At 49.7% G+C, this 22540-nt stretch overlaps 1 protein-coding gene across 1 annotated transcript; it reads left to right on the forward strand.

Annotated features, from left to right (window-relative positions):
- The first annotated feature begins 231 nt into the window (after positions 1-231).
- On the forward strand, positions 232-22031 carry LOC134934863 (E3 ubiquitin/ISG15 ligase TRIM25-like). The gene is made up of 2 exons (XM_063930204.1): positions 232-391; positions 20138-22031. The coding sequence occupies exons 1-2, from the start codon at positions 379-381 to the stop codon at positions 21733-21735; spliced, it is 1611 nt and encodes a 536-aa protein (XP_063786274.1). The 5' UTR covers positions 232-378; the 3' UTR covers positions 21736-22031.
- Positions 22032-22540: the final 509 nt, after the last annotated feature.

A 22540-nucleotide genomic window follows, 5' to 3' on the forward strand; every position in this document is an offset into this window, starting at 1 on the left:
AATTCAGGAGTGTCCCAGGGATAATATGGTAAGCCTAGTATATAGCACAGGCATAACCAACCTTACAGCACTTTTCAAGTTTTAAAAAAAAAAATAATTTGTAATAGTCGTCTTGAGACACGCTCCCTAAACTTCCCTTTGTAGTTAATCAGTTCACACCACAGTCCTCTCATCCCTCAGCACAATGATTGCTGCAGCATACTTGATTAGTACAAAGGATTTTGACCAGGATCATTTGTCCCTGCAGAGGGTTGCTCATCATCATCCCCCACACACTGCAGGATATCTCTGCTATATGCCGACAATTGGCCACACTCCCTAACTGCAGCACAAAGCAGCAGGTCAGCCACGCCCCGTGCCTCCACTTGTGGCTGCTGAATGCAGAGTTTAGGTCAGTACCTTGTTTGTCGTGTTTTCTCCTGGGTAAAAGTTTATTTGTATAACTTATACATAAAAAGACTGATTATTTATTATGTATAGATATATTATAATCATAAAATCTAAGGATTCTGTTGTAGGTGTAAGTCAGGGGGAGCTGCAAACTTATTTTATGGCCCCCAAGTGCCTACAGCAGCCCCTGTCTATAAAGGTTCTATATATTTCTGATGAAAATACTAGTTTCTAAGAAAGATAGTAGGAAAATGAGGGTGGTCTTCAGGTTGCCGGCTGCCGGGATCCTGGCGCACAGTACAGAGCCGGCCCTAGGCATAGGCAAACTAGGCAAATGCCTAGGGACATAAGCAGCTTCTGCTGATTAAAATGATATGCAGCATGCCTATATACTGTGTGTGACTGCAGCTCTATCTGTATACAAAATGTCTTACTAATGTGCAGCATTATGTGTATAAGGTGTACTACAGTACTTGGTGGCGAAATGTATTGAAAGGGCACTACTGTGGTCTAATGTGAATAAAGAGCAATGTGATGTGGTGTAATGTGAATAAGGGGCACTACTGTGAGGAGTAACGTGGTACTACTGTGTGATGTAACGTGAATAAGAGACACTATTGCATGATGTAATGTGAATAAAGTTGCAGTACTGTGTGGCGTAATTTTAACTCTGGGTATTATTGTGAAGCCATGCCCCTTCCCAGCAGGAACACGCACCGTTTTGGGCTGCACACTGAATGTGCACACTGTTCCTATTTAAAATATAGGGAGTAGGAGTACCAAAATGAGGACTGCTATGGGTGAGGGGTGCTGGGAAAGGGGTACAGTGTCAGAGGTGGAACTATCGTCTGTGCAAGGGGGCACCAACCAAAATCTTGCCTAGGGCATCATATTGGTTAGGGCCGGCTCTGGCACGGTATACCAGCGCCGGAATCCCGCCACTATTTCTCCCTCGTGGGGGTCCACGACTTCCCTGGAGGGAGTAGCGTGGCGAGCGCAGCGAGCCCGCAAGGGGCACATTTGCGCTCACCATGCCGTCTGTATGCCGGCGGTCGGGCTTCCGGCGCCGGTATGCTAGTCGACGGGAGCCGAAAGTGCAGTTCTTCCGTTTATATAACCACTGCACTTTAGCACTGTTTAGTAATGATCAGGAATTAAACAAACTTAAACATAGAATTTGACATAGAAACATAGAATTTGACGGCAGATAAGAACCACTTGGTCCATCTAGTCTGCCCATTTTTTTTATTCTTTAGGTAATTGCAACCCTTTTTGAACCTTTCATTCTTTGTAAGGATATTCATATGCCTATCCCAAGCATGTTTAAATTGCTCTACAGTCTTAGCCTCTACCACCTCTGATGGGAGGCTATTCCACTTATCCACTACCCTTTCTGTGAAATAATTTTTCCTTACATTTCCCCTGAACCTGCCTCCCTCCAGTTTCAGTGTATGTCCTCGAGTTCTAATACTTCTCCTCCTTTGAAGAATGTTTCCCTCCTGAACTTTGTTAAAACCTTTGGTATATTTGAAAGTTTCTATCATGTCTCCCCTTTCCCTTCTCTCCTCCATACTATACATGTTGAGATCTTTTATCCTTTCCGGGTAAGTTTTGTGATGTAGGCCATGCACCATTTTAGTTGCCCTTCTTTGTACACTCTCTAATCTCCTATATATTTACCTTAGTCTGTGACTCTGTGCCTGTAACGCTGGGCGGAGTCAGTCACAGATCTACCAGGAACAGTCCCCTCCCTCAGCCCGCCCAGTCTCCTCCCCGTCTCCGCCCACTCCCCTGTCTCTCTCCTCCACGTACACTCCCTGCAGCAGTGCTGCCGCTCCTGGTCACTGTACTCCGCGGGGCAGCTACCACATGGTGACACGCTGTCCCGCTGCTAACACTACCCCAGCCGCAGCACTGTATATATCCAGCCAGTACCCGGGGCTCCCGCGGCAGTTCCTGCTGTCACACACGTGCTCGGGGCGGCTGCAGCCAAGATAATAATATTATTGCAGTCAGCAGAGACATACCTCCCAACTGTCCCGATTTTCGAGGGACAGTCCCGTTTCCGCTGTCCCACCGGCGGGCCGCAGTGTCCCGCGGTGAGGGGGGGGCAGTTGGGAGGCTCTGTGTCTCGCTGCCCTGCTTAGCAGAGCAGCGGTGAATAGACGCTGTGCGCATGCGCACAGCATCTATTCACTGGAGTCAGAGGGAGAGGGGACATGCTCCCCCACCAGTAGCACCAACATCCGCGGCCCCCCACCTGCGGCACCCACCGCATCCGCCCCCCACCCCTTGTACCAACACCTGCAGCCCCCCCCCCCCCCCCCCGCGGCGCTCCCGCCCCCAACCGTAGATCCCACACCTGCAGCACTCCCCACCCGCGGCACCCCCGGCCCTCTCCCACCCCCATACCCACCTCTCCCCCCGCTACATCCCAGCACCCTCCACCCAACCCGCACCACCACCGCATCTGCCTCTCCAGCACCCGCCCCTCCCCCATCCGCAGCACCCCTGCTCCTGCTCCCCCAACTACGGCACCCACGGCACTCCCACACCAGCCTCTCCCCCAGCCCCCGCCCTTCCCACACCCGCATCACCCCTGCTCCCAACCCCCCACCCATGTCACCCCCGCCCCTCCCCTATGCACAGCACCCCCTCCGCTACCTGCAGAACCCCCCCAACCGCACACGCAAAAGTGGCACCCTCGCAACCACCCAACCACACCACCACTGCACCCACCCCTCCCCTCCCCCCCAACACCCACCCACCTGCCCCTCCACCACCCCCAACACCACCACAGCTGGCCCTCTCCAACTGCGGTAAACACACACCCACCCCTCACCCACCCACAGTGCCCTTGGATCCCCTCCCCCATCTGCCCGCGCCGCATCTGTACCCCCATCACCCCCCCCGCAGCCGCTACTCCCCCACCCACAGCACCTTCGGCCCCTCCCGCACCCCATCATCTATAGACACCTTCCCCCATTCGTGGACTTCCCACGCACCCATCACCTCTGGACCACCACCCACAGCACCTCAGGACCCCCTCCCCCATCCACGGCTCCCCTGCAGCCACCCACAGCATCTACATACCCCATCCCGCACCCACACCTACCCCACCTGCAGCACTTCTTCAACCCAACCCCCCCCCTGCATCCCCACCTCCCCCTACGCACCCCCACTACATCGGCCCTCCCCCACGCACAGCACCTCCAGACCCCCTCCTTCATCCACAGGCTCCCGTACCTGCCCCTCCACCACCAGCAGCATCTACAGACCCCATCCGCACCCCCTCACGCCCCCACCCCTGGCGCACCGCCCGCAGCACAGGCTCCCGTACCCACCCCTCCCCCACCAACAGCATCTACACTTCCCACCCGCCCCTCCCCGCAGCACCTCTAGACCCCCTCCCCCATCCGCGCCCCCTCCACACCTCCCACACACACAGCACCTCTGCACCCTTTCCCCCATCCGTGCCCCAGCACCCACCCCTCCGCCACCCGCAATACCTCTGGACCCCCTCCCACACCCACCCCTCCACCACACGTAGCACCTTGGACACCATCTGTAGCCGCTACAAGGGATTCCCTGAATCGGGGTGATCAGCGGCACGGATAGGCACCTCACTGAACCCACCCACTTTCCAAATCCACCCCCACACACACTGAACTTCTGTGAGTATAGTTGCTACCAATGGACATTGGATTAATAAGAAACACTAATGCTGTGGCCATTCTGTGTCTAAGCGACACTGCTACCTGTGGGCATTGTGTATAAGTGGCGCTGCTACCTGTGGCCACTGTGTGTATAAACGCAGCTACTACCTGTGGCCACTGTGTGTAGAACCAACTCTGCTACCTGTGGGCACTGTGTGTATAAGCGCCTCTGCTACCTGTGCCCATTGTGTGCATTAGCGGCTCTGCTACCTGTGGGCATTGTGTATAAGTGGCGCTGCTACCTGTGGCCACTGTGTGTATAAACGCAGCTACTACCTGTGGCCACTGTGTGTAGAACCAACTCTGCTACCTGTGGGCACTGTGTGTATAAGCGGCTCTGCTACCTGTGCCCATTGTGTGTATTAGCGGCTCTGCTACCTGTGGCCATTGTGTATAAGTGGCGCTGCTACCTGTGGCCATTGTGTGTAGAACCAACTCTGTTACCTGTGGGTATTGTGTGTATACGCGGCTCTGCTACCTGTGGGTATTGTGTGTATACGCGGCTCTGCTACCTGTGTCCATTGTGTGTATAAGCGCCTCTGCTACCTGTCGTCACTTTGTGTATAAGCGCCTCTACTACTACTTCATGATGCAGACACTAGCAGTATAAACTACACTATGTTATTCATTGTGCCCTGCGGCCACTCTGCACGCCCTCACAAAGGGCTACGCCCCCTTGACAATCGCGTGCCCTTCCCCCTTGCAATATTTACCCACTGGCATAAAAAAAAAATTCTCGCAACGGTATTTTCTCTCTAACAACTTCCCTCTCTTTATCCTCTACCTACCACCCTGACTCTCCCTATCCTTTACCGATCGCACAGCGTTTCTGTACATTCCCTCCCCACTGACATCTCTCTATCTTTTCTCAACCGGACACCATTTCTGTATGCCCTCTATACTGCCCTGAATTTCTGGATCTATTATCTACCGGGCTGCGTATGTTTAAAGGCCTGCAGGGGTTAACGGGGTGTAGCCCCTAACGACGGTGTGAAGAGCGCCCGTAGGGCGCGATGAATCACCTAGTGTATTTATATTAGTGATGTGCACCGGAAATTTTTCGGGTTTTGTGTTTTGGTTTTGGGTTCGGTTCCGCGGCCGTGTTTTGGATTCGGACGCGTTTTGTCAAAACCTCACCGAAATTTTTTTGTCGGATTCGGGTGTGTTTTGGATTTGGGTGTGTTTTTAAAAACACCTAAAAAACAGCTTAAATCATAGAATTTGGGGGTCATTTTGATCCCATAATATTATTAACCTCAATAACCATAATTTCCACTCATTTCCAGTCTATTCTGAACACCTCACAATATTATTTTTAGTCCTAAAATTTGCACTGAGGTCGCTGGATGGCTAAGCTAAGCGACACAAGTGGCCGACACAAACACCTGGCCCATCTAGGAGTGGCACTGCAGTGTCAGCCTGGATGGCCCTTCAAAAAAACTGTCCCCAAACAGCACATAATGCAAAGAAAAAAAAGGCGCACCAAGGTCGCTGTGTGACTAAGTTAAGCAACACAAGTGGCCGACACAAACACCTGGTCCATCTAGGAGTGGCACTGCAGTGCCAGGCAGGATGGCACTTCAAAAAAAATAGTCCCCAAACAGCACATGATGGAAAGAAAAATTAAAGAAAAAAGAGGTGCAAGATGGAATTGTCCTTGGGCCCTCCCACCCACCCTTATGTTGTATAAACGGGACATGCACACTTTAACGAACCCATCATTTCAGTGACAGGGTCTGCCACATGACTGTGACTGAAATGACTAGTTGGTTTGGGCCCCCACCAAAAAAGAAGCAATCAATCTCTCCTTGCACAAACTGGCTCTACACAGAGGCAAGATGTCCACCTCATCATCATCCTCCGATTCCTCACCCCTTTCACTGTGTACATCCCCCTCCTCACAGATTATTAATTCGTCCCCACTGGAATCCACCATCTCAGGTCCCCGTGTACTTTCTGGAGGCAATTGCTGCTGGTGAATGTCTCCACGGAGGAATTGATTATAATTAATTTTAATGAACATCATCTTCTCCACATTTTCTGGAAGTAACCTCATACGCTGATTGCTGACAAGGTGAGCGGCTGCACTAAACACTCTTTCGGAGTTCACACTGGAGGGAGGGCAACTTAGGTAGAATAAAGCCAGTTTGTGCAAGGGCCTCCAAATTGTCTCTTTTTCCTGCCAGTATACGTACGGACTGTCTGACGTGCCTACTTGGATGCGGTCACTCATATAATCCTCCACCATTCTTTCAATGGTGACAGAATCATATGCAGTGACAGTAGACGACATGTCAGTAATCGTTGGCAGGTCCTTCAGTCCGGACCAGATGTCGGCACTCGCTCCAGACTGCCCTGCATCACCGCCAGCGGGTGGGCTCGGAATTCGTAGCCTTTTCCTCGCACCCCCAGTTGCGGGAGAATGTGAAGGAGGAGATGGTGACGGGTCACGTTCCGCTTGACTTGACAATTTTCTCACCAGCAGGTCTTTGAACCTCTGCAGACTTGTGTCTGCTGGAAAGAGAGATACAACGTAGGTTTTAAATCTAGGATCGAGCACGGTGGCCAAAATGTAGTGCTCTGATTTCAACAGATTGACCACCCGTGAATCCTGGTTAAGCGAATTAAGGGCTCCATCCACAAGTCCCACATGCCTAGCGGAATCGCTCTGTTTTAGCTCCTCCTTCAATGTCTCCAGCTTCTTCTGCAAAAGCCTGATGAGGGGAATGACCTGACTCAGGCTGGCAGTGTCTGAACTTACTTCACGTGTGGCAAGTTCAAAGGGTTGCAGAACCTTGCACAACGTTGAAATCATTCTCGACTGCGCTTGTCAGGTGCATTCCCCCTCCTTTGCCTATATCGTGGCCAGATGTATAGGCTTGAATGGCCTTTTGCTGCTCCTCCATCCTCTGAAGCATATAGAGGGTTGAATTCCACCTCGTTACCACCTCTTGCTTCAGATGATGGCAGGACAGGTTCAGGAATGTTTGGTGGTGCTCCAGTCTTCTGTACGCGGTGCCTGAATGCCGAAAGTGGCCCGCAATTCTTCGGGCCACTGACAGCATCTCTTGCACGCCCCTGTCATTTTTTAAATAATTCTGCACCACCAAATTCAATGTATGTGCAAAACATGGGACGTGCTGGAATTTGCCCAGATGTAATGCACGCACAATATTGCTGGCGTTGTCCGATATTCAGAAATCCCCAGGATTAAGGGGGTAAGCCATTCTGCAATGATCTTCCTCAGTTGCCGTAAGAGGTTGTCAGCTGTGTGCCTATTCTGGAAAGCGTTGATACAAAGCGTAACCTGCCTAGGAACGAGTTGGCGTTTGCGAGATGCTGCTACTGGTGCCGCCGCTGCTGTTCTTGCTGCGGGAGGCAATACATCTACCCAGTGGGCTGTCACAGTCATATAGTCCTGAGTCTGCCCTGCTCCACTTGTCCACATGTCCGTGGTTAAGTGGACATTGGGTACAACTGCATTTTTTAGGACACTGGTGAGTCTTTTTCTGAGGTCTGTGTACATTTTCGGTATCGCCTGCCTAGAGAAATGGAACCTAGATGGTATTTGGTACCGGGGACACAGTACCTCAATCAAGTCTATAGTTGCCTCTGAATTAACGATGGATACCGGAACCACGTTTCTCACCGCCCAGGCTGCCAAGGCCTCAGTTATCTGCTTTGCAGCAGGATGACTGCTGTGATATTTCATCTTCCTCGCAAAGGATTGTTGGACAGTCAATTGCTTACTGGAAGTAGTACAAGTGGTCTTCCGACTTCCCCTCTGGGATGACGATCGACTCCCAGCAGCAACAACAGCAGCGCCAGCAGCAGTAGGCGTTACACTCAAGGATGCATCAGAGGAATCCCAGGCATGTCACTTGACGGTGACATGGCCTGCAGGACTATTGGCTTTCCTGGGTAAGGAGGAAATTGACACTGAGGGAGTTGGTGGTGTGGTTTGCAGGAGCTTGGTTACAAGAGGAAGGGATTTAGTGGTCAGTGGACTGCTTCCGCTGTCACCCAAAGTTTTTGAACTTGTCACTGACTTATGATGAATGCGCTGCAGGTGACGTATAAGGGAGGATGTTCCGAGGTGGTTAACGTCCTTACCCCTACTTATTACAGCTTGACAAAGGCAACACATGGCTTGACACCTGTTGTCCGCATGTGTGTTGAAATAATTCCACACCGAAGAGCTGATTTTTTTTATATTTTGACCAGGCATGTCAATGGCCATATTCCTCCCACGGACAACAGGTGTCTCCCCGGGTGCCTGACTTAAACAAACCACCTCACCATCAGAATCTTCCTTGTCAATTTCCTCCCCAGCGCCAGGAACACCCATATCCTCATCCTGGTGTACTTCAACAGTGACATCTTCAATTTGACTATCAGGAACTGGACTGCGGGTGCTCTTTCCAGCACTTGCAGGGGGCGTGCAAATGGTGGAAGGCGCAAGCTCTTCCCATCCAGTGTTGGGAAGGTCAGGCATCGCAACTGACACAATTGGACTCTCCTTGGGGATTTGTGGTTTTGAAGAACGCACAGTTCTTTGCTGTGCTTTTGCCAGCTTAAGTCTTTTCTTTTTTCTAGCGAGAGGATGAGTGCTTCCATCCTCATGTGAAGCTGAACCACTAGCCATGAACATAGGCCAGGGCCTCAGCCGTTCTTTGCCACTCCGTGTCGTAAATGGCATATTGGCAAGTTTACGCTTCTCCTCAGACGCTTTTAATTTTGATTTTTGGGTCATTTTACTGAACTTTTGTGTTTTGGATTTTACATGCTCTCTACTATGACATTGGGCATCGGCCTTGTCAGACGACGTTGATGGCATTTCATCGTCTCGGCCATGACTAGTGGCAGCAGCTTCAGCACGAGGTGGAAGTGGATCTTGATCTTTCCCTATTTTAACCTCCACATTTTTGTTCTCCATATTTTAATGTGTGGAATTATATGCCAGTATCAATAGCAATGGCCTGCTACTATATGTACTGCGCACAACTAAAATGCACCACAGGTATAGAATGTAGATGGATAGTATACTTAATGGATGACGAGTGACGACACAGAGGTAGGTACAGCAGTGGCCTACCGTACTGCTATATATAGTATACTGGTGGACACTGTCAGCAAACTGCAAAGCTAAAATGCACCACAGGTATAGAATGTAGATGGATAGTATACTTAATGGATGACGAGTGACGACACAGAGGTAGGTACAGCAGTGGCCTACCGTACTGCTATATATAGTATACTGGTGGACACTGTCAGCAAACTGCAAAACTAAAATGCACCACAGGTATAGAATGTAGATGGATAGTATACTAAATGGATGACAAGTGACGACACAGAGGTAGGTACAGCAGTGCACTCTGCACTGTACTCCTCCTATATAATAATAATTATACTGGTGGTCCCCAGTCCCCACAATAAAGCAGCACACTGAGCACAGATATGGAGTGTTTTTCAGGCAGACAACGTATACTGGTGGTCACTGTCAGCAAAACTCTGCACTGTACTCCTGCTATAGCTGCTCCTCAGTCCCCAAAATTAAGCAGTGTGAGCACTCAGCACAGATATATCATGCAGCACACTGAGCACAGATATGGTATGGAGTGTTTTTTTCAGGCAGAGAACGGATAAAAACTGGTGGTCACTTATCAGCAAAACTCTGCACTGTACTCCTAACAGCTGCTCCCCAATCCTCCCCACAATTAAGCAATAAACAACCAATCAACTTCTACAATAAACGGAGATGACGCCAGCCATGTCCCCTCCCTATCATCTCCAATGCACGAGTGAAAATGGCGGCGACGCGCGGCTGCTTATATAGAATCCGAATCTCGCGAGAATCCGACAGCGGGATGATGACGTTCGGGCGCGCTCGGGTTAGCCGAGCAAGGCGGGAAGGTTCTAACCTGCCTCGGACCCGTGTAAAAAAGGTGAAGTTCGGGGGGGGTTCGGTTTCCGAGAAACCGAACCCGCTCATCACTAATTTATATCCTTCTGGAGATATGGTCTCCAGAACTGGACACAGTATTCCAGATGAGGCCGCACCAATGACCTATACAGCGGCATTATTACTTCTCCTTTCCTGCTACTAATTCCTCTCCCTATGCAACCAAGCATCTGACTTGTCTTTCTCATTGCTTTGTTGCATTGCTTTCCTGCCTTTAAGTCACTTGAAATAGTGACTCCTAAATCCCTTTCCTTCTCAGTAGTTTCCATTATAGTACCCTTGATACTATATTTAGCCTTTGGGTTTTTGAGACCCAAGTGCATGATTTTGCATTTTTTAGCATTAAACTGTAGTTGCCATGTTCTTGACCATTTTTCAAGCCTAGCTAGGTCATCAATCATTTGTTTTACCCCTCCTGGTGTGTCTACCCTGTTGCATATCTTTGTATCATCTGCAAGAAGGCATACTTTCCCTTCAATGCCATTTGCAATGTCACCAACAAAGATATTAAAGACAACTGGTCCGAGTACAGATCCCTGGGGTACTCCACTGGTAACATTTCCCTCTATAGATTGCACTCCATTTACTACAACTGTCTGTTTCCTATCCTGCAACCAGGTTCTTATCCATTTAACTATTTTATAATCCACCCCCACACTTTCAAGTTTATTTAGCAGTCTGCGATGTGGGACAGTGTCAAATTCCTTACTAAAGTCTAGATATGCTACATCTACAGTTCCCCCTTGATCTATTATTTTCATCACAGAGTCAAAAAAGTCAATAAGATTTGTTTGGCATGATCTCCCACCAGTAAATCCATGCTGTTTTGGATCCTGTAAGTTGTTTAATTTAAGATATTCCACAACTCTTTCTTTCAGTAGTTGTTTATAATTTCAATATTATTTTCTCTAACGTCCTAGTGGATGCTGGGGACTCCGTAAGGACCATGGGGAATAGACGGGCTCCGCAGGAGACTGGGCCCTCTAAAAGAAAGATTAGGTACTATCTGGTGTGCACTGGCTCCTCCCTCTATGCCCATCCTCCAGACCTCAGTTAGAATCTGTGTCCGGCCAGAGCTGGGTGCTCCTAGTGGGCTCTCCTGAGCTTACTAGTTAAAGAAAGTTTTTTGTTAGGTTTTTTATTTTCAGAGAGCTTCTGCTGGCAACAGACTCTCTGCTACGTGGGACTGAGGGGAGAGAAGCAAACCTACTAACTGTGGCTAGGTTGCGCTTCTTAGGCTACTGGACACCATTAGCTCCAGAGGGATCGAACACAGGACCCTAACCTTGATCGTCCGTTCCCGGAGCCGCGCCGCCGTCCCCCTCGCAGAGCCAGAAGTACAGAAGCAAGAAGACATCGAAATCAGCGGCAGAAGACTCCTGTCTTCACTACAGGTAGCGCACAGCACTGCAGCTGTGCGCCATTGCTCCCACAGCAAACCCGCACACTCCGGTCACTTTAGGGTGCAGGGCGCAGGGGGGGGGGCGCCCTGGGCAGCAATTTAGATACCTGATGGCAAAAGGACACATATATACAGTCAGGCACTGTATATATGTGCAAGCCCCCGCCATTTTTACACTAGAAACGCGGGACAGAAGCCCGCCGCTGAGGGGGCGGGGCCTTCTTCCTCAGCACACCAGCGCCATTTCCTCTTCAGTCTCCACCCATGCCTGCTCCCACAGCGCAGAGGCCGTCAGGGTCTCAAAAGCGCCCAATATCCCAGTTAGTTGACACAGATGTCGACATGGACTCTGATTCCAGTGTCGACGACGATGAGGAAAAATTGCAGCCTAAAATGTCTAAGGCTATCCGCTACATGATTGTGGCAATGAAGGAAATATTACACATTTCTGAGGAAAATCCTGTCCCTGACAAAAGGATTTATATGTATGGGGAGAAAAAGAGAGAAGTGACTTTTCCCCCGTCACAGGAGTTGAATGAATTGTGTGAAAAGGCGTGGGATGCCCCGGATAGGAAGCAAGTGATTTCCAAAAGATTATTGATGGCGTATCCTTTCCCGCCAACGGACAGGTTACGCTGGGAATCCTCGCCTAGGGTTGACAAGGCGTTGACGCGCTTGTCTAAAAGGGTGGCCCTACCGTCTCAGGATACGGCCTCCCTTAAGGATCCTGCAGATAGAAAGCAGGAAGCTATCCTGAAGTCGGTTTACTCGCATTCTGGTACACTGCTGAGGCCAGCCATTGCTTCGGCATGGATGTGTAGTGCCGTAGCGGCATGGACGGATACTCTGTCTGAGGAGTTAGATACCCTGGACAGGGATTCTGTTTTGCTGACGCTGGCACATATTAAGGACACGGTCCTGTATATGCGGGATGCCCAGAGGGACATTTGCATGCTGGGATCCAGAGTAAATGCAATGTCCATCTCTGCCAGAAGGGTCTTATGGACTCGGCAATGGACAGGGGATGCCGACTCTAAAAAACACATGGAGGTTTTACCTTTTAAGGGTGAGGAATTGTTTGGGGACGGCCTCTCGGACCTAGTTTCCACAGCTACGGCTGGGAAGTCAAATTTCTTGCCTTATGTACCTCCACAGCCTAAGAAAGCACCGTATTACCAAATGCAGTCCTTTCGTTCACAAAAGAACAAGAACGTCAGAGGTGCATCCTTTCTTGCCAGAGGCAGGGGTAGAGAGAAAAGGCTGCACCGCGCAGCCAGTTCCCAGGAACAAAAGTCCTCCCCGGCTTCCACTAAATCCGCAGCATGACGCTGGGGCTCCACAGGCGGAGCCAGGAGCGGTGGGGGCGCGTCTCCGACATTTCAGCAACCAGTGGGTTCGCTCACGGGTGGATCCTTGGGTTATACAAATTGTATCTCAGGGATACAAGCTGGAATTCGAGGTGGCGCCCACTCAACGTTACCTAAAATCGGCCTTGCCAGCTTCCCCCATGGAAAGAGAGGTAGTACTGGCGGCAATTCACAAGCTATACCTCCAGCAGGTGATAGTAAAGGTTCCCCTCCTTCAACAAGGTAGGGGTTACTATTCCACTTTGTTTGTCGTACCGAAACCGGACGGTTCGGTAAGACCCATTCTGAATTTAAAATCCCTGAACATCTATCTCAAGAGATTCAAGTTCAAAATGGAATCGCTCAGAGCGGTCATTGCAAGTCTGGAAGAGGGGGATTTTATGGTATCTCTGGAAATCAAGGATGCTTACTTGCATGTTCCCATTTATCCCCCTCATCAGGAGTACCTCAGGTTCGTGGTACAAGACTGTCATTACCAGTTCCAGACGTTGCCGTTTGGCCTGTCCACGGCACCGAGAATATTTACCAAGGTGATGGCGGAGATGATGGTACTCCTTCGGAAGCGAGGTGTTACAATTTTCCCATACTTGGACGATCTCCTGATAAAGGCGAGGTCCAGGGAGCAGTTGTTGATCAACGTAGCACACTCTCAGGAAGTGTTGCAACAACACGGTTGGATTCTGAATTTTCCAAAGACGCAGCTCATTCCTGCGACGCGTCTGCCCTTCCTGGGCATGATTCTAGATACAGAACAGAAGAAGGTGTTTCTCCCAGAGGAGAAGGCTCAGGAGCTCCTGACTCTGGTCAGAGATCTCCTGAAACCAAAGCGGGTATCGGTGCATCACTGCACGCGAGTCCTGGGAAAGATGGTAGCGTCATACGAGGCCATTCCCTTCGGCAGGTTCCATGCAAGGATCTTCCAGTGGGATCTGCTGGATCAGTGGTCCGGATCGCATCTTCTGATGCATCACTTGATCACCCTGTCCCCCAGGACCAGGGTGTCTCTGCTATGGTGGCTGCAAAGTGCCCACCTTCTCGAGGGCCGCAGGTTCGGCATACAGGACTGGGTCCTGGTGACCATGGATGCAAGCCTCCGAGGATGGGGGGCAGTCACTCAGGGAAGAAACCTCCAGGGGCTGTGCTCAAGTCAGGAGACTTGTCTGCACATAAATATACTGGAACTAAGGGACATATACAACGCCCTGAGTCAGGCGGAGCCTCTGCTTCGAGATCAACCAGTACTGATTCAGTCAGACAACATCACAGCGGTCGCCCATGTAAACCGCCAGGGCGGCACAAGAAGCAGGGTGGCAATGGCGGAAGCCACCAGGATTCTTCGTTGGGCGGAGAATCGCGTGCAAGCACTGTCGGCAGTGTTCATTCCGGGAGTGGACAACTGGGAAGCAGACTTCCTCAGCAGACACGACCTCCACCCGGGAGAGTGGGGACTTCATCAAGAAGTCTTCAAGCAGATTGCAAATCGGTGGGAACTGCCACAGGTGGACATGATGGCGTCCCGCCTCAACAAAAAGCTAAAAAGATATTGCGCCAGGTCAAGGGACCCTCAGGCGATAGCTGTGGACGCACTAGTAACACCGTGGGTGTTCCAGTCGGTCTATGTGTTTCCTCCTCTTCCTCTCATACCAAAGGTGCTGAGAATTGTAAGAAAAAGAGGAGTGAGAACAATACTCATTGTTCCGGATTGGCCAAGAAGGACTTGGTACCCGGAATTGCAAGAAATGCTCACAGAGGACCCATGGCCTCTGCCTCTCAGACAGGACCTGTTGCAACAGGGACCCTGTCTGTTCCAAGACTTACCGCGGCTGCGTTTGACGGCATGGCGGTTGAACGCCGGATCCTAGCAGAAAAGGGCATTCCGGAGGAAGTTATTCCTACGCTGATAAAGGCTAGGAAGGACGTGACAGCAAAACATTATCACCGTATATGGCGAAAATATGTTGCTTGGTGTGAGGCCAGAAAGGCCCCTACAGAGGAATTCCAGCTGGGTCGATTCCTGCACTTCCTAAAGTCAGGTGTGACTATGGGCCTAAAATTAGGATCCATAAAGGTCCAGATTTCGTCCCTATCCATTTTCCTCCAAAAAGAACTGGCTTCGCTACCTGAGGTTCAGACGTTTGTTAAGGGAGTGCTGCATATTCAGCCCCCTTTTGTGCCACCAGTGGCACCTTGGGACCTTAACGTGGTGTTGGATTTCCTTTAAATCCCACTGGTTTGAGCAGTGGCGTAACTACTGCCCCCGCAGCCCTCGCGGTGGCTTGGGGGCGAGGGGCTGCGGGGGCGCCGCCACTGATTTAGAGCAGATTGACATGCGGACGAACGTCCGCATGTCAATCTGTTGTCACTAGCCCCCCGCTGTGAAGTAGGGACACGGAGGGCACAGCGTGCGCCTCTCCTGTGTCCCTCTGAGTCTCCGGCGTGTCGGGGGGGTGTCCTATGAAAAGGGGGCGTGGCTTCGCGGAGGACCCGCTATCGCGGGCCACGCCCCCGTTTCGTCACTGAGGGGGCATGCCCAGCGCTCTGTGAGCTGCTGGCATGCCCTCTCTCCCACTGTCTGCGCTGAATAGACGCTGTGCGCATGCGCACAGCGTCTATTCACTACTGCTCTGCTATGTAGAGCAGTGACTGTAGGAGACTCCCAACTGCCCCCCCCATCGCGGGACACTGCGGGAGGTATGCATATATGGCACTGGGGGGGCACTGAGGGGGCATATATGGAACAGGGGGGGGGCACTGAGGGGGCATATATGGCACTGGGGTGGCACTGAGGGGGCATATATGGCACTGGGGGGGCACAGAGGGGTCATATATGGCACTGAGGGGGCATATATGGCACTGCGGGGGGCACTGAGGGGGCATATATGGCACTGAGGGGGCATATATGGCACTGGGGGGCACTGAGGGCATATATGGCACTGGGGGGCACTGAGGGGGCATAGATGGCACTGGGGGGCACTGAGGGGGCATATATGGCACTGGGGAGGCACTGAGGGGGCATATATGGCACTGAGGGGGCATATATGGCACTGGTGGGGCACTGAGTGGGCATATATGGCACTGGGGGGGCACTGAGGGGGCATATATGGCACTGGGGGGTACTGAGGGGGCATATATGGCACTGAGGGGGCATATATGGCACTGGGGAGGCACTGAGGGGGCATATATGGCACTGGGGGGGCACTGAGGGGGCATATATGGCACTGTATGTGTACCTGGCACATGGGGGGCTATATTTGGCACTGGGGGCACGTGAGCACCTGGCATTGTGGGGGAATATCTGGCACTGGGGGCATATGTGGCACTGGGGGGAGAGGCTATATTTGGCACTGGGGGCATGTGAGTACCTGGCACCGTGGGGGAATATCTGGCACTGAGGACATATGTGGCACTGGGAGCACAGCCCTAGCAACAAGCACTACCCCCTAGCAATGAGCATGACACCCAGTGCATGAAACCCCTGGCAACGAGCATGACACCGAGTGCATGAAACACCTGGCAACGAGCATGACACCCTGAGCATGAAAACCCCTGGCACCGTGCATGGAACCAAGAGCATGAAACCCCTGGCAACGAGCAGGTAATTTAAAAGTAATTAGAAGCCTTAATGTAGGACTTAATGTGTCATGGGCATTACGGTGTGTGGCATAATGTATCACGGACATTGCGGTGTGTGTCAGAATGTGTCACAGGCATTACGGTGTGTTGCAAACTATATCACGGGCATTGTGGTATGTGGTATAATGTCTCAGGGGCATTGCAGTGTGGCATAGGGTATAACGGGCATTGCGGTATGTGTCACAGGCATTACGGTGTATGGTATACTAGATCACGGGCATTGTGGTATGTGGTATAATGTCTCAGGGTCATTGCAGTGTGTGGCATAATGTATAATGGGCATTGCGGTGTGTGGCATAATGTGTCAGGCATTACGGTGTCTGTATACTATATCACGGGCATTGTGGTATGTGGTATAATGTCTCAGGGTCATTGCAGTGTGGCATAATGTATAACGGGCATTGCGGTGTGTGTCATAATGTATCACGGACATTGCGGTGTGTGGTATACTATATCATGGGCATTGTGGTATGTGGTATAATGTCTCAAGTTCATTGCAGTGTGTGTCATAATGTATCACGGACATTGCGGTGTGTGTCATAATGTATCACGGACATTGCGGTGTGTGGTATACTATATCATGGGCATTGTGGTATGTGCTATAATGTATCAGGGGCATTGCAGTGTGTAGCATAATGTATAACGGGCATTGCGATTCCTGTCATAATGTGTCATAGACATTACGGTGTGTGGCATAATGTGTCGGGGGCATTACGGTGTGTGCATATTGTGTCATGTGCATTATTGTGTGTGGCATAATGTCTGAGGGCCTTTGCAGTATGTGGCATAATGTATACTGGGCATTACTATAAGGAGGAAAAATGACAAATAATGGAAGGGGCATGAATCAGGATTATTTTTCTTTCCTGTGGTGGCTAACGTCTGGGCGTGCAGGTTGCAAAACTGGGGTATAAGGTAGTCCATTCCTGCAATGCCACGCCTCTTTATGCGAAGCCGCGCCCATTTAAACAAAACCACGCCCCTTTTTGGCGACGCGCGCCTTCGGCGCGCACATGTTTGTCCCTTTCCTAGTGCCAATTATGGGGGGGGGGGCGCCGAAGAATTTTTTGGCTTGGGGGAGAAAAATTTCTAGTTACGCCACTGGGTTTGAGCCACTTAAGACTGTGGAGCTAAAGTTTCTCATGTGGAAAGTGGTCATGCTGTTGGCCTTAGCTTCGGCTAGGCGGGTGTCAGAATTGGCGGCTTTGTCATGTAAAAGCCCCTATCTGGTTTTCCATATGGACAGGGCAGAATTGCGGACTCGTCCGTAATTTCTGCCAAAGGTGGTGTCATCCTTTCATTTGAACCAACCTATTGTGGTGCCTGCGGCTACGCGGGACTTGGAAGACTCCAAGTTGCTGGACGTAGTCTGGGCTTTGAAGATTTATGTAAACAGAACGGCTGGAGTCAGGAAGACTGACTCGCTGTTTATCCTGTATGCACCCAATAAGTTGGGTGCTCCTGCCTCAAAGCAAACTATCGCTCGCTGGATCTGTAGCACGATTCAGCAGGCTCATTCTGTGGCTGGGTTGCCACATCCTAAATCAGTAAAAGCCCATTCCACAAGGAAGGTGGGCTCTTCTTGGGCGGCTGCCCGATGGGTCTTGGCTTTACAGCTTTGCCGAGCTGCTACTTGGTCGGGTTCAAACACCTTTGCTAAGTTCTACAAGTTTGATACCCTGGCTGAGGAGGACCTTGTGTTTGCCCATTCGGTGCTGCAGAGTCATCTGCACTCTCCCGCCCGTTTGGGAGCTTTGGTATAATCCCCATGGTCCTTACGGAGTCCCCAGCATCCACTAAGACGTTAGAGAAAATAAGAATTTACTCACCGGTAATTCTATTTCTCGTAGTCCGTAGTGGATGCTGGGCGCCCATCCCAAGTGCGGACTTTCTGCAATATGTATTGTGTATATAGTTATTGCTTAATAAAGGGTTATTGTTATGAGCCATCTGTTGAGTGAGGCTCAGTTGTTTTTTCATACTGTTAACTGGGTAAATTTATCACAAGTTGTACGGTGTGGCTGGTATGAGTCTTACCCTGGATTCCAAAATCCTTTCCTTGTACTGTCAGCTCTTCCGGGCACAGTTTCCCTAACTGAGGTCTGGAGGAGGGGCATAGAGGGAGGAGCCAGTGCACACCAGATAGTACCTAATCTTTCTTTTAGAGTGCCCAGTCTCCTGCGGAGCCCGTCTATTCCCCATGGTCCTTACGGAGTCCCCAGCATCCACTACGGACTACGAGAAATAGAATTACCGGTGAGTAAATTCTTTTTTTTTTTTTTAAGAAGCAACATAACTATATTGCTCATAATGTCAATCTTCCTTTCACTGCAAAATGTATCATTAAATGACTTTTAAGGGCCCTAGACACTCGGCGACCCGCTGCCCGATGGCCGATACGGACGTCAAACGACCCGGCGGCGTGGGGGGGGGGGATGACGGGAGGAGTGAAGTTTCTTCACTTACCCCGTCACCCGGCTCCATAGCCCTGCATGCTAATGTGGACGAGACTGCACCAACAATGAACGAGCGCAGGGCCGCGCATCGTTTATCGGTGGTGCCTACACACTGAACGATATGAACGAGTTCTTGTTCATTAATGAACGAGAACGTTCATATCGTTCAGTAAAATCTTTGTGTGTAGGGCCCTTTAATGTTTTGCATGAGCAGCTATAAATTTGCAATTACGGACGTAGTGAGGAGTCATTCGCAAGTGATTGGCAGGGAGCTGCCGTTTTGTGGGAGGTAACGGGGATTGACGGCAAAAATGTGGTTGTGTCTGGACTGTTTTTAGGGTGTGAGTATTAGCTGCCGACTGCACTCCTGTACGCAGGAATCATGTCTCCTGCGCCTCAGTTGTGATGGTCACTCTGAGTGACTAAGGAGCTCAGTGTGTGTCAGATCTGCATCAGTGCTGCTAATATGTAAGCTGGTGTGAAAGGCTCCGGTGGGCGTCTCTATACAAATCCCGGCTACTAATACCATTGCATATTTTCACACATCCTCCTGAGTCAAAAAGCACATGCGTGATGTAATTAGTGTACAACTATGATTTAGGCCCAGTTACCCTTAGTATAATGTGCCTCTAGATGAGGCCTGGCCAACCTGTGGCCCTTCAGCTGTTGTGAAACTACAAGTCCCACTATGCCCTGCCACAGAATTAATATTAGGGAATGTTTAAACTGTAGCAGGGCATGCTGGGATGTGTTGTTTTGCAACAGCTGGTGAGCCACAGGTTGGATAGTCCTGTTCTTGATAATGGGGCAGATTTACATATGCCTTGGAGAAAGAAAAACTGCCAATCAGCTCGAGTTTTAGCATGACCATTAGGAGCTGATTGGCTGGTACTTTATCTCTCTGCTTTATTGCTCTCCAAGGCTCAGTTCGTCTCCCCCCCCAAGAGTAGGGTTGCCACCTCATCCCTTTAATTCTGGACACATATTAATTACACAGGTTCTGTGGTTGGCTGACTTCATGACTCCATTTCAACTGGTTTTAATCAGCCACAGAACCTATGTAATTAATGTGTCCAGAATTAAAGGGATGAGGTGGCTACCTTTCCCATGACTGATAAGCTCAGGCTTTCCCTGCAATGCGAAATGCATGCGCTGGTTTCTAAGTGTCGGACACTTACAGTTTAATTTTTATCTCCTCCTTTATCTTCCAGGGATGGCGTCTCTGCATGATCTGAGAAAGGAGCTGGACTGTTCCATCTGCCTGAACATTTATACAGATCCTGTAAACCTGAGATGTGGACACAACTTCTGCCGTGTCTGTATTGATCGTGTGCTGGATACACAGGAGGGGTCTGGAATTTATACCTGCCCTGAATGCAGAGAAGAGAGTCTGGAGCGTCCTGCACTGCAGAGGAATGTAACTCTGTGTAACATAGTGGGGAGTTTCTTGTCTCCTCAGCCAGATCAGGAGGAGACTGGGATCTTCTGCTCTTACTGTATTCACTCTCATGTACCAGCTGCTAGATCCTGTCTGCATTGTGAGGCTTCCCTGTGTGATAATCACCTGAGGGTACACAGTAAGTCAGCAGAACATGTCTTAAGTGATCCCACCACTTCCCCGGGAAAGAGGAAATGCCCCGTCCATAAGAAGATTCTGGAGTATTACTGCACTAAGGATGCTGTCTGTATCTGTGTGTCCTGCAGTTTGGCTGGAATACATAGGGGACACCAGGTGGAGATGCTGGATGTGGCCTCTGAGAATAAGAAAATGAAGCTGAGAAATGTTTTGCAGAAACTGACCACAGAGAGAGAGGAGAGTGAGAAAAGAGTGCAGAGCCTGCAGGAGCTCAGGAAAGATTATCGTAAAAAAGCAGAAGATGTAAAAGATCGTGTCACTGACCTGTTTATAGACCTCATGAGACATCTGGAAGATCTGGAGAAGAGAGTCCTGAGTGAGATCTCCAGGCAGGACGCACACGCTTCACTGTCAATCTCTGATCTGATCCAACTGCTGGAAATAAAGAAAGATGAGCTGTCAAGGAAGATGCGTCACATTGAGGAGCTGTGTAACATGTCTGATCCAGTGACTGTCTTACAGGAACCAGACATAGGTGACTTCCATTATTTGGGGTACAAAAAGAGACCTTCTGAACGGATCCATGATGCAAGAAGTCTGGATGTGGGTTTCATCTCTGGGACACTGTCATCATTATCTAATTTAATAACTGGTATATATACAGGGATCTATTTTCAGGAAACTACAGACCTATTTCTGGATTTCGACACTGCTGCAACCAATATAAATATATCTGATGCCATGAAAACTGCGTCCTGGTTAAGTATGTCACAGTATCGTCCTGAAAAACCAGAGAGGTTTAAGCGTGACCAGGTGTTCAGCATTAAGAGTTTTTCCTCTGGAGAACATTACTGGGAAGTGGATGTCAGTAAATCAGATCTCTGGAGGGTAGGGGTAGGTTATCCCAGTATAGAGAGGAGAGGAGATCTGTCATACATAGGAAGTAATAACAAGTCCTGGGGATTGTGTAAGCAGAAGGACTGGTGTAGTACTGTTCAGTATCTAGCGAGGCATGCCTGTAAAGACATCCAGTTGCCTAGCAATATTTCCTATGTTAGACTGAGGATATGTCTGGATTATGAGGCTGGACAGCTGTCATTTTATTCTCTGTGTGACCCCATAAGACACTTACACACATTCACTGCCACCTTTGCTGAGCCCCTTCATGCTATGTTATGCGTATACAGCGGTTCTATAAAGATATCCGGGGGAACTGTGAGTAAGAAGAAATGAGAGCGGTGACCTCACAGGGAGCGGAATCTGATAGGTGAAACTTTTAGCCATTGGTCATGTGTGTAAAACTTTCATTATACATGTACATTTCTCTGGAGTTTCTCCAACTAATTCACAGATGGCCGTGATTGTCACAAAAAAAGAGTGGAGAAAACCTTGAAGGCGCAAAGCTGCCCGTACACTATAGTTGTCTAAAGTAAATGTCACCACATTTACACCATAAGCCAAGACTAAAAAAAGATGACGACTATGTATGTCCAGGGCGCTAAATAATTATACATACATAATGAATTAAAAGAGAGATTTATACAATACGTTCCTTAATGGAATCAATTGAAAAATCTGTAGGTCATTCAGCGTGATGTATCCAGCTGTTATCTCACACGAGCATCCAGATGATATCTAGAAATGAGTTTTATACTCATGTGGAAAAAATGCCAAAAAAACTGAAAATGTGTATTTTTGTCTATAACCAATGGGTACAGTTTGAAGCACTTGGTGACAGGTATTCTTTTAAATGTAGTGAAGATGGCGCACCCCACTCACACTATATAAGGTGCGTTCGTTCATATAAAGGTATCTTTTTAGTGATGGATATCTTCCATTCAACCTTATGTGCATACAGTCAAGCAAAACTGGTTGGTTTGGGCGTATCCTAGGACTCATAAAAGGGGGTAAATTTACTAAGGTGGGAGATTTTTAGAACTGGTGATGTTGCCCATGGCAACCAATCAGATTCTACTTATCATTTATCTAGCTGCTTCTAGCAGATAATAGATATAATCTGATTGGTTGCTATGGGCAA

This window comes from Pseudophryne corroboree, chromosome 6 (assembly GCF_028390025.1).
Source record: "Pseudophryne corroboree isolate aPseCor3 chromosome 6, aPseCor3.hap2, whole genome shotgun sequence".
Lineage (NCBI taxonomy): Eukaryota > Metazoa > Chordata > Amphibia > Anura > Myobatrachidae > Pseudophryne > Pseudophryne corroboree.